This window comes from Puma concolor, chromosome E4 (genome assembly GCF_028749965.1).
Source record: "Puma concolor isolate L17-30 chromosome E4, mPumCon1.1.hap2, whole genome shotgun sequence".
NCBI lineage: Eukaryota > Metazoa > Chordata > Mammalia > Carnivora > Felidae > Puma > Puma concolor.
Window position 1 is genome coordinate 27,079,105 of NC_141683.1, and position 15,184 is coordinate 27,094,288.

General features: G+C 54.3%; 1 protein-coding gene across 4 annotated transcripts in view; it reads left to right on the forward strand.

Annotated features, from left to right (window-relative positions):
- The window catches only part of PIK3C2B (phosphatidylinositol-4-phosphate 3-kinase catalytic subunit type 2 beta), a 65,911-nt gene that overhangs the window by 20,653 nt on the left and 30,074 nt on the right, over positions 1-15,184 (forward strand). For 2 of the 4 annotated variants that reach the window (XM_086693893.1, XM_086693892.1), the window contains 9 exons: positions 1,443-2,463; positions 6,379-6,479; positions 7,077-7,231; positions 7,581-7,701; positions 10,632-10,743; positions 10,999-11,078; positions 11,462-11,525; positions 13,702-13,848; positions 14,447-14,480. In XM_086693893.1, the coding sequence (XP_086550019.1) occupies positions 1,531-2,463; positions 6,379-6,479; positions 7,077-7,231; positions 7,581-7,701; positions 10,632-10,743; positions 10,999-11,078; positions 11,462-11,525; positions 13,702-13,848; positions 14,447-14,480 (1,747 nt within the window). In that variant the 5' untranslated portion in view covers positions 1,443-1,530. Of the gene's footprint in view, positions 1-1,442; positions 2,464-4,282; positions 4,523-6,378; positions 6,480-7,039; positions 7,232-7,580; positions 7,702-10,631; positions 10,744-10,998; positions 11,079-11,461; positions 11,526-13,701; positions 13,849-14,446; positions 14,481-15,184 lie in introns of those variants that run through there. The other 2 variants (XM_086693895.1, XM_086693894.1) reach the window with 2 other exon arrangements.

The window sequence follows — 15,184 nt, forward strand, 5'->3', positions numbered from 1 at the left end:
GGGGATTCTGCCTTCCTGCCTGGCTTCCTGAGGGCCAAGGAGAATTAATATGGCACACCTATCATCCACCAAGTACCCGGGTCTCACCTGTTGCCAGGCTTTGTTTTATTGCTCATATTGGTGTATTTTGGGAGGACCTTAGTGCAGTCTGAGTAATTATACGGTCTGTTTCATTGGACTCTATTGTACATTTCACTTTATAGCTTTATGGAGGTATATTAGACGTACAATAAACCGTACGTATTTAAAGTGTACAATTTGATAAGTTTCGACGTATTTATATATCCGTGCAGCTATTACTGCGATTAAGTCCTTGAACATATTTGTCATCCCCCAAAGTTTCCTTTATGCCTCTGTGTCATCTTTCCACCCCTTCCCGGAGAACCGCTGATCTGCTCTCTGTCACCGTAGATAGTTTTCATTTTCCAGAATTTTATATAAATGGAATCCTACATATTCATACTTTTGTTGGGGGGGGGGTCTGGCTTCTTTGACGCAGAATAGTTATTTTGAGATGCATCCATGTCCCTGCACGTGTCAGTAATTTCATTCCTTTTTGCCACTGAGTTGGTATCATTATGTGTACGTAATCACATTTTTTAATCCATTCACCTGTTGATGGACCGACCCGGGTTGTTTCCAGCTTGGGGATATGACCAGGCTGCCGTGAATATGCGTATACGAGTCTTTGTATGGACATATGCTTTCATTTTTCTTGGGAGGGTAACTAGCAGTGGGATAGTTGAGTCCTGTGGTAGGCGGGTGTTTATCTTCACAAGAGGCTGCCTGCTTTCCAAAGTGGTTGTCCCATTTTTCATTCCCCACCAGCAGTGTCTGAGAGTTGTCCTCTTTAAACGGACCAAAGAGCCCTTGTTTCCATCTTCTCTTGGCTGATGCAAGGCGCTTCCTCCTTTCCTCGGGGCACATGTGAGAGAGGGGAGGGTGGGAGCAAGGGACCACAGATGGAAACGTCTATTGATGAGTGGAAGGGTAGATGTGTTACATAGATAGAGTTGTCTTGGGATCTCTTTTTTTCATCATTATTTTTTTTTTAATGTTTTATTTATTTTTGAGACAGAGACAGAGCATGAACGGGGGAGGGGAAGAGAAAGAGGGAGACACAGAATCCGAAGCAGGCTCCAGGTTCTGAGCTGTTAGCACAGAGCCCGACGCGGGGCTCGAACTCACGGACCATGAGATCGTGACCTGGGCCGAAGTCGGACGCTTAACCGACTGAGCCACCCAGGCGCCCGGGATCTCTTTTTTCTCTCTGTCTTTTTGTTTCTCCCCATCGGTTACAGGCACGCAAGAAGGAGGCAGTGGCCCGGATGATGTCGCCTAAGTCAGATTATTAAAACAAGTCTTTTCGTCGCCTAAGTCAGATTATTAAAACAAGTCTTTTCGTGACTGAATGATTGACATTTTTAACCCCTCCCCTGCAGGTGCCGAGACACCATGCCAGAACCCTGCAGCCCTGACACTGGCAGGAAGTAGAAGGCTTCCTTGTCTCCTCGGCCACCTATCCTCACCATGTCTTCGACTCAGGGCAATGGGGAACACTGGAAGTCCCTGGAGTCGGTGGGCATCAGCCGCAAAGAGCTGGCCATGGCCGAAGCCCTGCAGATGGAGTATGATGCACTGTCCCAGCTCCGGCACGACAAGGAGGAGAACAGAGCCAAGCAGAGCACAGACCCCACTCTCATCAGCTGGGACGAGCCCGTCCTAGACTTCTACAGCAAGCCGTCGGGGAGGCAGAAGGACCTTAAGCTCTTACGCGGTCTTTCTGGCTCTGATCCTACCCTCAATTACAACTCGCTGTCCCCACAGGAAGGGTTAGCCAACCACTCTACCTCCCAGGGCTCCCAGCCTGGCCCAGATCCCTGGCCCAAAGGCTCTCTGGCTGGAGACTATCTCTATATTTTTGATGGTTCAGATGAAGGGCTTTCTTTGTCCCCAGGACCAGGAGATATAGATGGCTCCTCCAAGAAACTGTCCCCACCTCCTTTGCCACCCCGAGTCTCTATCTGGGACACCCCTCCCTTGCCTCCCAGAAAGGGGTCTCCCTCATCCTCCAAGATCTCCCAGCCCAATGACGTCAACACTTTTTCTTCGGTCGAGCACCCTCCAGGCAAACTGCTAGGGCGTCGCATCCTAGAAGAGGACGAGGAGCTGGGGGGTGGGGGTCCGGGACGCCTCCTGGGGCCTGTGGACTATGACGGTATCAATGATGCGATTACACGGCTCAACCTGAAGTCAACCTACGATGCAGAAATGTTGCGTGACACCACCAGGGGCTGGAAGGAGGGCCGGGGGCCCCTGGACTTTGGCAAGGACACTCCCGGAAAACCCGTGGCCCGGAGCAAGACCATGCCCCCTCAGGTGCCGCCCCGAACCTATGCCTCCCGCTATGCCAACCGAAAAAATACGACACCTGGCAAGAACCGCCGGATTTCCGCTGCTCCGGTGAGGACCTTGTTGTGTGCCTTCCGTTCCCCTTCACAAGTGCCGTTTGGAAACGGAGAGGAGTCCTTTCTTCTTGTTGTTCCAGACCCCAGTCTGCTGCATACTCCCCCTGGTAGTCCTCTCCTCCCCTCTGCCTCTGTCTCCTGGCCCCTGGGCCCTGGCAGGGGAGAGGAAAAGGGACGCTATTAGAGACATGGCTCCTCTTCAGGGCTGAGTTTTGTGCCCAAACAGCCCTTGTGGGGGCAGGTGGTTTGGAATCTCGGTTCCTAGTGTGTAGTCACTTCACGAGGTAAGGACTGAACCAGGCTTAGGGGATTCTTTGTGACCCTGTGGCCGGATGGCCTTGTGGACTGGAGCAAGTTGCTTCTGCTTTCTGACCTGCGGTGCCCAAAACGCTGTGTGGTAATGAGGCTCAGTCACGGCATTAACCAGTGTTTAGTGCTCACTGGTCGCCAGACCCTGGTCCAGACCCCTCAACAACCCTGCCTGATAGTCCAAGGCATGCAGTTCTGGTCTCTCTTGTTTCAAAGCCTGCCGGTACTTGCTCTCTCCCTCTGTCTTTCTCTGTCTCCCTCTGTTTCCCTGTCCCTCTTTCTCTCTCCCCCATCCCTCTGTCTCTGCCTCTGCCTCTCTCTCTCTCTCTCTCTCTCTCTCTCTCTCAGCTTCTATTTCTTTCTCTCTGTGTCTCTGCCGCTCTCTGTCTCTCTCCTTCTCTCTCTCTTACTCTGGTGAAATATACACAACAAGATTTACCCATCTTGGCCGATCTGAAGCATCCAGCTCGGTGACATTGACCACATTCACATTGTTGTGCAGCCATCACCACCGTCCATCTCCTCTCACAGGGAGAATATTTAGCAAACACATGCAGGACGACAGTAATAATTTCGCTTTGACCAGCAGAGTATAAAACAGCACCATGCCTCCATAGAAGCACAGGTGGGTTCCAGGGCAGCTTTGATCTTTTTTTCTGGCTTAAAAAAGTGTCAGCAGGGGCACGTAGGCAGCTCAGTCGGTTGAGCGTCCAACTCTTGATTTCAGCTCAGGTCTTGATCTGAGGATCGTGGGATCGAGCCCTGTGTCTGGCTCCACGCTGAGCACGGAGCCTGTTTAAGGTTCTCTCTCTGTCCCTCTGCCCCTCCCCTCCCGTTCTCACTCTCTCTTAAAAAAAAAAAATGTCAGCAGCAGCATCTCCGTGGGTAGGACCTGAGGCCACTTTGAGTTTCACCCTTGGGTCTGGAAACCCTGGCTGCCGAGGGAGTCAAAAGTTACCTCATAACTGATGGCTTCCGTAGGAACAGCTTTCCACTTCATTCTGTCCCTGTTTCCTCCTTATCCATTGTTTAAGGGACACCGGGGCTTTCCCACCGTGTGTCCCAGTAATTGGGATCCTTCACAGCCTGGGAAAAGCCACGTGGTCCTTCCTTCCTGTGCTTCTGCGAAGAGAGTCCCCCAAAGCAGGATCAGTTTCTGGGATAAGTCATGACTCTGGAGCTCAGGGCTTTTTAAGGGCCCTGCTTGAGAGGTGGGGCGGCTCCTGCTATTTATAGGGACGGGGAGATTCCTGTTCCCAGCTCCGAGTTCCTCACCCAGAGCTGGGCCTGCTCGCAGTCAGGCCGCCCGGGTAGGTGGTCACCTCTGTCGCTCCCTCTCTCTCTCTCGCCTCCCTCCACTGCCTCGTTCTTCCCCCAACCCCTGTGTGTCACCAGGGTCCCGAGAGGGAGCTTGGTGCAAAGTCTCCTTGAAGAAGCTAGTGCAGAGCAAGAAGCTGTGGCCAGTTCTTAAGGGGCAAATGCGGCCCTGGGCTTCCCCACCTCAGCTCGGTGCGGGGGCTCATCCCACCGGGAGGGGGGACCCCTTGGACCCGCGGCCTATCCCGCCGCCCCGCTTCCGCCGGGCTTTCAGACGGAGGGACCCTCCTTATCCCAGGCCTGTGGAGCCAGCTCTGGAAATGGGTGGCTCCAAATGCCAGCCTGGTACCCCCACTGCCAGCCTGTGCCCGGCAGACTCCCCCAGCCAGCATCGGGCGATGCCACCAGGGCCTGCCAGCAGGGCAAACGTAAGTGGCTTTTGTTTTCTTATGGAGCCAGGGAGTGGTACTGAAGGGGCATGAAAATGGCCTTCAGTAGCCACTCTGTTCTCTATCCCCCTCGCCTTCCCCTCCTCTGTCTCTCTGTCTCACTGTCTCTGTCGCTCTCTCTCTCTCACCCTCACTTTTGTGGGTTAATTGCTGACAGTGGTACTATTGTTGTGAGCGGGACACAGGCTGGAACTTGGCAGAGCAAGGGCCTCACATGCCAACTGCCCCCGCTGCCGCCCTCCCCTCCGCACCCCTCCATCCTCACCCTGGGGAGCAAGGCTAATGAGAGGGGTCACTCAGAGGAAACAATTTGGATATTCAAATGAGGAGCTCAGTTGCTGCCATCTGCCCTTAGGGGCGGGGAGGACGTGAGAAGAGCCAGTGGGAGGGTGAGAGGTGAGGCTTTGCTATGTGCACAGGCCTGAGCTCCCCGGAAGCAGCTGTTGGCAGCGGCTGCTTTACCGGATGCAGGCTGGGGCTCCATCTGAGCTGCCATTCCCATGGGGTGGCCTCCCATGGCGGCTCTGGGCAGGCCCGTCAGGCAGAAACCTGTCATGCCCCAGCTACCCCCCCCCACCACCACTTCCTCCTCCCTGGGGCTGGGCTGCAGGCTTCGTTAGGGCTCCTCTTGGTGACTGAAAACAGCCCTGTACCGGGAGGCAGGTTGAGTCTCAATCCCCACCACCACACTCCGTGTTCTCTCTGATGGGAACCGGGGCCCAGGCGGGCGCCCTGACATTCCAGCTGTTCACGGCCAAAAGGCTCAGGAGCCAGGTTCTCTCCTGCTCAGAAGGCCGCTTTGATGCTTTCTTCCTCAAATAGCATTGACCGAGAAGGCACGTGGGTCTGAGTCACCGCCTCCATCTGAGTGTTCTCGGTCTCTCTCTGCTTTGGGTCCCTGGGGCTCGCTGTCGATGCCTAGGCATTTGCCCGGAGCCGGGCTTCCCCAGGCACTGTTTGGGTAACCCTCTTGCCCTGACCTCTGAGCTGGGACTGGGAAAAGGAGGCTGCCTGCAGAGCTCCCAGCTACACCCGTAGGAGCACCCCCAGAAAGCCAGCCCGGTGACCCAGCAGTGCTGTGCGCTGCCTAACCTGCTTGAGCTTATTAGACACTGCCTCCCCGGAGAGGAGGTTTGGCCACACGCTTGTCCATCCCACCCAGACTTCCAGCCTCAGCCAAGGCTTCCGGGTCTCTCAATTAAAAAAAAAAAAAAATAATAATAATAATATTTATTTTTGAAGGAGAGATACAGAGCACAAGCAGGGGAGGGGCAGAGAAAGAGGGAGACACAGAATCCAAGGCAGGCTCCAGGCTCTGAGCTGTCAGCACAGAGCCCAATGCGGGGCTCGAACTCAAAAACCACGAGATCATGACCTGAACCGAAGTCAGAGGCTTAACCGACTGAGCCACCCAGGCACCCCTCAATTTTTTTTTAAGCTTATTGATTTTGAGAGACAGAAAGCATGAGTGGGGGAGGGGCAGAGAGAGAGAGAGAGAGAGAGAGAACCCCAAGCAGGCTCTGCACGGTCAGTGCAGAACCCAATTCGGGACTCAAACCCATGAACCGTGAGATCATGACCTGGGCCAAAGTCAGATGCTCAACCTACTGAGCCACCCACGTGCCCCAAGGCTCCCTCTTTTCACTTGGCTCTTGGTCTCCTAGGACAGCCGATAGAGAGCTTCCTGGATTTCCCACATTTTCCTGGGGCCCTGAGTGTGCAATGCTTCAAGAGCCTTTATACCCAGAGTTTCAGGGTGTAGATCTGGGAGCAGCCAGCTGGAAGGGAAATGCCCTGAGGCAAAAGGCACTGAGTCGGCTGCTCTTCTCTTAAAGGTGGGCTCCCGGCCCCATGCTGTCACCAATGGCCATGAGTTGTTTGAGGTCTCAGAGGAGAGAGATGAGGAAGTTGCTGCGTTTTGCCACATGCTGGATATGTAAGAGTTAAAGAATGGGGTGTTGGGGAGGGCGCTGGGGGCTGGGGGTGGGGGAGGGCCAGCCCACTCAGAACTTTCTCTGGGAAGGAAAAAGAGCCACATTTAATAAATCTCACTTCATCACCATGGGGTGCTGCCTACAACAGGTGTTGTGGGCTTTTTGAAATCTTAGAAGTTTCATGTTTTGGACAAAGTTTACGAACCCTTGATCCAACAGCCACATTATCCCAAGGGCTTCAGGCTCGGTTGCCACCAGGAGCAAATGCACCCCAGATGGAGATAAGAATATTACCTGGAGCTAACAGAGAAAGGAAATGGAGCGAGGAGAATTTTTCCCTTGAATTTAGCATGGAAAACTTTGTCACTATAGAACTGTCCCTACGCTCAGCTGGGCTTGGGAAACGTTACGTAACCGTAGTAAATGTGTCAAGAACATGGTTTCCCAGAGCTGCTTCCCCAGTGCCCCCAGCCTGGCATGCAGACCTGGAGGGACGGAAGGGCCCTTGGCCTCAGGGTGGGAGGGTCCCAGCAGGCCTCTTCTCGACTGCTCTCTTCTGAAGGCACAGCGAGGGTCCTTCTCCCTCTCTTCCTGCACAGCCTTCGATCTGGCTCTGACATCCAAGACTACTCCCTCACCGGATATGTCTGGAGTGCTGTCACCCCCAGCCCCGAGCACCTTGGGGATGAAGTCAACCTGAAGGTGACCGTGTTGTGTGACAGCCTACGGGAGCCACTCACTTTTACCTGCAACTGTAAGTGGGGGAGGGGGTATGAGCATCCCTTGAGGTGGGGCAGGGATGACTGTGGTTTGGACCGTAGGATCCTTGGACCTCAATTCCCACCCTACCTGTGGCTCCAATGAGGGGCAGTGGGGAGGCTCCTCTGGGGCACTGGCTCAGGGGCGACCTTTTTGGGCCCACGGTCACTTTCTCCGAGCCCGAATTGTGTGTTTGCCTGCTTCATCGTGATAGCAGTGGTGCTAGAGAATGCTTGGCCAGGAACGTGGTGGGGGGCGGCGGGGAGGTCAGGAGGGGGACCCTGAGCCCCGCCTGCCCCGGCACCCCGCCCCCCATCATGGCTCCCCTGCCCTACCCCTTCCAGGTTCTTCCACGGTAGACTTGCTCATCCACCAGACCCTGTGCTACACCCATGACGAACTGAGAGATGTGGACGTGGGGGACTTTGTGCTGAAGCCCTGTGGGCTGGAGGAGTTCCTGCAGAAGTGAGTGAATCTGGGGGGAGGGGGCAGGGAGCGTGGGTAGGAAATGGCACCTGCCTTCTGGGCGGTAGGGTTTTGAGGGGGCTTCCTTGGGGTGGTGCTGGGCTCACGGCCCCAGGCCGGCAGCTCCTCCCTGATCCCGCTGCTGATTTCTGGGCACACTCGCAGCCACGTCGCACTTTCCCCAGCGCTCTGTCTTCCAGCAGGGCTGGCCTGCTTCTGAGCCAAGTCTGCTGCGGAAAGAGCTTGGAGCTGGAAGCAGGCAAAGACTAGGTCATATCTGCTTGCAGACGTCTGCGTGTGGAGAGAGGCGTGCGGGGGGCTGCTCCTCTTAGGTTGTGCGGTCTCTTTGTGGTAGATGGAGGACTGGGCAGAAGTGCCCTTGTGGAACCTGGGGGAGAAATTACAGTTGCTTCCTCCTTGCCCTGCCCCTGCCAACAAGCCTTTCCCCCTTGGCATGTGCAGCTAGTTATCCTCCTCACCAGAGGCTCGCCTCCAGCTCCTCTCCATCCAGTGCCCCCTGCAGCAGGCGGCCTCCCTGGAAAGTCTGATGTGGACCAGCTGCAGCCATCCCCTTTCGCTGCCCCGGGGCTCTGGGTGCCCCGGGCGGGAGGAGAGGGTGTGCACCCTTCAGATGGTGCTGTAACATCGGCCGGAAGGCAGCAGATGAGGAAAACAGAGATCTGCTTTCCTCCCCAAGCTTCTGGGGGTGCCCACTGTCCAGTACCCCTGACCGCTTAGAGAAAGCCCCCTGGCCAGTACCCCTGACCGCTTGGAGAAAGCAAGCGTCAGCAGTGGGAAGGGAGGGGCCCGGATGTCAGCTCTTAATGCCACCACTTGCACGCTCTCTCTCTCTCTCTCCTACATCCAGGTCTAGATGCAACGGTGCTTGACCAATGACTAGAGCAGTCCTTGGCTGGTTTCTCCCACCTTGAGAATATTGGGGGACCTTTCTGGAACGCTGAGGGAAAGCAGGGGCAGGGCCCTGCATGGCGCAACTCCAGGAACACTGTTCAAGTGTGTTCCATGGGCACTTGCTTTCCCTAGAAGAATAAGAAGGGGTCCCAGACTCAGGGTCTCCTGGCAGAGAGCACCCCAGGCACTGTCGTAAGGGACAAGGGACATCATGGATCACACCGATGTGGCTGGTTTGGGTTCTAGCTTGCCACCTACTAGTTGTAAGACCCTGATCCTCAATTTCTTCCCTTAAATGTGATAAGGACTGAGTGTGAGAATGACCCAAGGAGCAGGGAAGGACCAGCCCAAAGACAGGAAAGTGTGAGGATTCAGATCAGCTGAATACTGTTATTTCCCTTGCAGTTCACCTAGTCCTTGAGCCCTCGGGCCTGAAGGTGGTAGATAAGCTGTGAGGTTCTGACTTCCTGTCAGGACCTAGCTGGAGTGTTCAGTGTGATGGGTGGGTGGATGGGTGGTCCTGGGGTCACGCCCCTCCCACTCTTAACTTGAATGCATCCAGAGGAAGGCCTTCCACAGAGAAGGTCAGTCAAGTCCCCAGAGGAGCCCAGTGTCCTTGACTCTTGTTCGAGAAGCCCCCCCCCCCCCCCCGCCCGCTTTTCCACTAAGGCTCTTTCTTCCCCACCCAACAGAAAAGCCTAGAAGACCCTGAGCACAAGACGCTGCCTTGGGTGGGGGTGAAGACACTTTGGGGGTTCCAGAAAGTGGCTAGCTCCCAAGGAAGCCCTGTGGTTTCCTACCCTTGCCGAGCAGGGCCTGATGTAAAGGGGGCATGGTAGGTCCAGGATGCAGGCTGCTTTCAGATAAGAACCTTGAGACAGTCCCAGGGGAGGGCTGGGTTTCCTGCCACCTCCCCCATCCCCAACCACACTCTTCCTTCCTCCAAGGGCACTCCCTCCAGACCTGCCCCCTGCCCAGCCTCTCCACCCCCAGGGTTTAGCCACGGCTCAGCCTTGGCAGGTTGGGGCCTGGATCCGAGGCTTGGCCCCTCAGGATGTGGAGAACCCCTTAAGTCCTAGCTGGACCCAGACTGGTCTCTCAGGCTGGCACCGCTTAGGCTTCTGCACATACTCCTCCCCTTTGCTCCTCTCCTCTCCCCTCCATTTCTGGCCTAGATTCCCAGCTCTGCTGAGGAAGGAAGTCCCTTTCCGGCTTCTGTTACCCAGCTGCTGGGACCCGGCCCAGGCCTGCAGGGCTGGCCTGCAGGACACTCATTCTGCCCCTTCTCTTGGGTTTCCTTTCTGACTACTGTGTGATTTGGGAGGGAGGAAAAGGCTGGGTCACGGAAAGACTCCTAGGCCTTCTCTGAAACTTGGGTAGACAGGGTCTCACTTGTTGTTGCTTGAGCAGTGAATGGCCTGCAGGTGGGTGTTTATCAGGAAGTCTGTAGAGATTTGTGTTGTTATTCACAGTCAAGCAGGACCCATGGAGGAAGGGGAGAAGCAGACTTCTTAGGGTTTAGGAATAACAGACCTGGAATCTTGGTAGGTTTGTTTGGTTGGCCTTAGCACCCCAGTCACTGATGGCAGGGGGTGGGAGCCTTAGGATCACAGTGTGGGGAGAGTGTCAATCAGTGAGCTCCACACCTGCGCACAGGTGACATTCAAAGTGTCCTATATACCAAAGCCAAGAGAATGGGACTTAATCACTGCCCCCTCCCTCCGAGAGGTCTCTGTTCCCCACTCCTTCCAGAAGGTCCCGCCCTTGGAGTGATCGGTGATGATGATCCAGGTAATAAATGCCTAAGAAAATCAAAGTTTGTGCAGACCAAGGTTAAGTGTATTAGGTGGCTTTTTTTTTTAGACAGACCTCTGAGCTCTGCTCTGACAGTTTCCAGGAGCCCAAGTACCCTTCACTGCCTACACCCTCTTATTTCTCTCTTCCCAAGGCCAAGGTGTGCATCTCCCTTCCCACTGCATCCCCAGGGTGCTAATGGTCTTGTTCCCCTGTCCCACCAGCAAGCATGCCCTGGGCAGCCATGAGTACATTCAGTACTGCCGCAAGTTTGACATCGACATTCGACTACAGCTGATGGAGCAGAAAGCTGTACGCAGTGACCTGGCCCGGACGGTTCGTGTGGGGGCGTAGCAGACAGCTTCCCCGGGGGTGGGGAGGTAGAGGGGGCAGGAGGTGATGCGGAACACAGTCAGTGGGAGTAGGGGAGGAGCTCTGGGTGGAGGTTAGGGTACCACTCCTCTCTGAATAGGCCACTTCTCCCATCCAAGTACTAACCAGGCCCAACCCTGCTTAGCTTCCGAGATCAGACGAGATCGGGCACGTTCAGGGTGGTATGGCCGTAGACTGAATAGGCCACTTCTTACATAGGTGAATGATGACCAGAGCCCCTCCACCTTGAACTACCTCGTCCATCTGCAAGAGAGGCCAGTCAAACAGACCATCAGCAGGTGAGAGTTGGTGCCATCTTGGATGTGGGCTAAGCAGGAACTGTGAGGGGACCCCAACAGATAACCTTGCTTACCTTTCTACCAGGGGTTCTTACAGGTGTCAGGGATGAGACCCAAGAGTATCGTGGGAGAAGGTCCCCACTCTAGGGTGTGTTACATCTTGTCCCTCTAGTACTTTGCCATCACTCTCCAGGTGAGGGGTGGCGAAGCAGAAAAGACTCACCATCCTTCAGTCTTCATGAGACTTATGGAAAAGAGTGGGAACCCCTTTAAACTAGAGTCTGAAGCCTGAGTTGTGGGAAGGGAGGGAGAGAAGAGGTCTTCCAGTACACCGGGTCTGTCCTGACCTCTCCTGTGACTTTTCCCTGTCCCCAACTCCCCAGGCAGGCCCTGAGTCTTCTGTTCGACACATACCACAACGAAGTTGATGCTTTCCTGCTGGCTGATGTGAGTATAAATCCCGGGGCTGGCCCAGCTGCCCAAAGCTCCTCTCCTCCTTTCCCAAAGTCCTCCTGGGTTCCGCCAGCCCTAATGGGATCTGGAGCAGACACTGAAAATCTGTCAGCAGGGCACTTCTTGCCATTCCCCTAGCCTCTGGGCAAACCAAGACCGCTGGCTGTTGGGCAGCTGGCAAGTGTGTTCACAGGGGTTCTGCTCCCCTGTAGAAATAGGTCAAGAACCGTGCCCTGATCCCTGTCTCTGGAGTAGCGTCTCCAAAGCTAAGGGGCATAGAGTTGTCAGCTGCTGTACTTGAATGTGCACCGGAGTGTACTTCCTGTGAGCAATGCTCAGGAACCTCAGATTTGAGACAGTCTGATGTGCTGGTGTCACAGGTAGAAAACTATCAGGAGGTGAAGGGTCTCAAAGGTAGGGTAGGGCCAGGATTCTCCTCACTTGGATTCTCATGGAGTTTTAACCCTTAAAATCGTGAGAACAAACATTTGCCCCAAATGTCATGGAGCTTAAAAACAAAACAAAACAGGGGTGCCTGGCTGGCTCAGTCGGTTGAGCAACCGACTTCGGCTCAGGTCACGATCTCGCAGTTCGTGAGTTCGAGCCCCGCGTCGGCCTCTGTGCTGACAGCTCAGAGCCTGGAGCCTGCTTCAGATTCTACGTCTCCCCCTCTCTCTACCCCTCCCCTGCTCACGCTCTGTGTCTCTCTGTCTCTCAGTAATAAATAAACGTTAAAAAAATTAAAAAAACAAAACAGAAAACAGACAACGATCTTCACAACCAATCCCTGTCTCATTGATCCAGTTAATAGTGGACATCGGACTCTTCGTTTTGGGGGAGTTGAGCATTGCATCAGGCTCCGTCCTCTACCCACCACCAGAATCCCTTCTCTATCAACCTCTGCTCGAACATTTACTGTGATGAGGGCGAAGGTCTCTGAACACCTCTTGTGCACCAGTCTGGTCCTACCTTAGTGGCCGCTATGGGTAGAGAAGCCTAAGGATCATCTTAGCCTTCAGGGAATTTGTGTTCCTGCTAGAAAAATGGAATAGTGGGGCGCCTGGGTGGCTCAGTGGGTTAAGTGTCCGACTTCAGCTCAGGTCACGATCTCGCGGTGCGTGAGTTGGAGTCCTGTCCTCTGAGCTGTGGGTTCTGTGTGTGTGTGTGTGTGTGTGTGTCTCTCTCTCTCTGCCCCTCCCCACTCACTCGCTGTCTCTCTCCCTCTCTCTCTCTCTCAAAAATAAATAACCATTTAAAAAAATTTAAAAAAAAAAGGAAATAGTAATATAAAACTATTTGTTGGGGCACCTGGGTGGCTCACTTAGTTGAGTGTCCGACTTCGGCTCAGGTCATAATCTCACGGTTCATGAGTTCAAGCTCCAAGTCGGGCTCACTGCTATTAGCTCAGAGCCTGCTTGGATCCTCTGTCTCCACCTCTCTCTGCCCCTCCCCTGCTTGCACGCTCGGGCGCGCTCTCTCTCTCTCTCTCTCTCTCTCAAAAATAAATAAGCCTTTTAAAAAACTGTAAAGCTATTGGTAGACAAAACAGGATGGTAATGAATTCATCAAGGGCTCTTGGAGAGTGATAGGAGGACCGACCAAGGAGGACTCTGGGAAGGAGGCTGATTTTCGATGGTCCGTGACTTGAACTTATGCAGGTAATCAGGGCAGGACAGGTGAGGGGATTCCCAGTGAGGAGACTTCGGGAGCCCAGGTGCAGAGAGGAGCACAGGGGCGTGGCCTGTCTGTGGCGCTGAGATGAGATCCCCCGGAAGCTGTAGGTGACAGCGTGAGACATAAGGCTGCATAGGCAAAGGGGCCTGAATATGGTCCCTGGCTTCCTTGCTGTTTCCTATGGATTGGTTTTATTAAAACTGCATGTCTCTGGGGGATGTGTTTGTGTTACGTGTTTATATAGTAGCTGCCAGAGGGGATCTGGGAATAAGAGGATGTTCAGGGAGGGTGGCTGGAAGAAGCCGGGAGTGTGGGCGTGGCTCACTTAATTCAACAGGATTGACAGTTCGCTAACTCCGGATGTTTGAAAATAAAGCATGGGAGTCCACTAGTTACTCCTGAGGGTCGTGAACCCCCGTTCCTCCCAACCCATTCCCCTCAACAGGGTGGGTGCTGGGGTGCTCGCCTGCCAGCCTCACTGGGCCGCCTCCCACAGGGGGACTTCCCACTGAAGGCCGACAGGGTGGTCCAGTCCGTCAAGGCCATCTGCAACGCCCTAGCCGCCGTAGAGACCCCTGAGATCACCAACGCCCTCAACCAGCTGCCCCCCTGCCCCTCCCGCATGCAGCCTAAAATTCAGAAGGTAACGGGGACCCAGAGTGTGGGGAAGGAGGAGAGCAGTATTCACAAGTAACGAGGTGATTAGGTGCCCACTTACTAAAAAGGTCTTCTCTCCACCTCCATCTTTCATGTTTGTAGTTGAACCACATGAGTTCTCGTATCCCTTCTTCCTGAAGGTGAGGGTGGGCTAGGGTCTGCCCCCCCCCCCCACCGGGGATTAACTGCCAGGAGCTCAGCCCAAAGGCTTTATTCATAATCACCCAGGCGTTGCCTGGCACTTTGCATACCCGCCAGGGTGCAAAACGCAAACCTTCCCCTCCTGGCTCCGCGACTCCCCACTGGGGGCCCTGCGCCTTGCAGACGGGCACTGTGAACTGGAGTGGAGCAGCCTGCGGGTTGGAGTGTCTCGTTTGGGTGGATTTTATCCTTGGCCTGGCTCGCTCTGTCAATCGCATGGCTCTGGTACAAACCATGACGCTGTCTCCCCCGGGGAGTCTCTGCTCCTCCAATTACAGTCTAGTCCGGTCCAGATGAGCACAGCTGTTGAAAAGCCCTTCTTCCAGCTGTGCCGGAAAAGGCCACAGCCCTGAAGCTCCCCTCCCTCTCCTCTTCCCCAATAGGATCCCAGTGTCTTGGCTGTGAGGGAAAACCGAGGTAAGGGAACTGTTCTCTGTCTTCATTCAGTAGGGGCGGCTGAAAACAAGCCTCTGCCCAGATTCCTTTTTCTCCCTTGGTCCCCTTGATTTATGAGTCCAGATCTGCCTGTGTGTGCGTGTGTGTGTGTGTGTGTGTGTGTGTGTGTGTGTGTGTGTGTGTGTTCCAGCTGGAGAGCACATTTCTTTCCACAAAATGCTTTCTCGTTATTTTTACTAGTTATTCCTGTGGTGTCCCTGGGAGATGGTGGTGAGGATAGGATGAGGCAAAGTTAGCCCTGGGCTCCCGATGAGAGAACTCTCACTTGGGTTGGTTGCCATTATTTTCCATAACCCCTGCCTTTGGAACTCAGAATGGAGGGGGGTAGGGGGGGTAATAAGGAATTTTTTACCTGGAGTCTTTCAAGTCCGTATCTCCGGGATTCTTGGTCGATGATTCCCAGTCTTTTGGATTTCATGAACTAATAACGTGTCCCACAAAGCACTATTTTGGGGACCAACGTAGAAGCTGTCAGCTTTTATTTTGCCCGGCAACGACTTTTAAAGTTGTTGTCAATAATGATCCCTGCTATTTCCCAAAAGAGAGGACATTTAACACAAAATAAGTAGCAATACGTAAAAATAAGGAGAAGGTTTGAAATTGAGCATCATTTTATGAGAAGCTCCTGCTTTTTTCCTCTCATTTCACCACGGATGGGTGAGCCT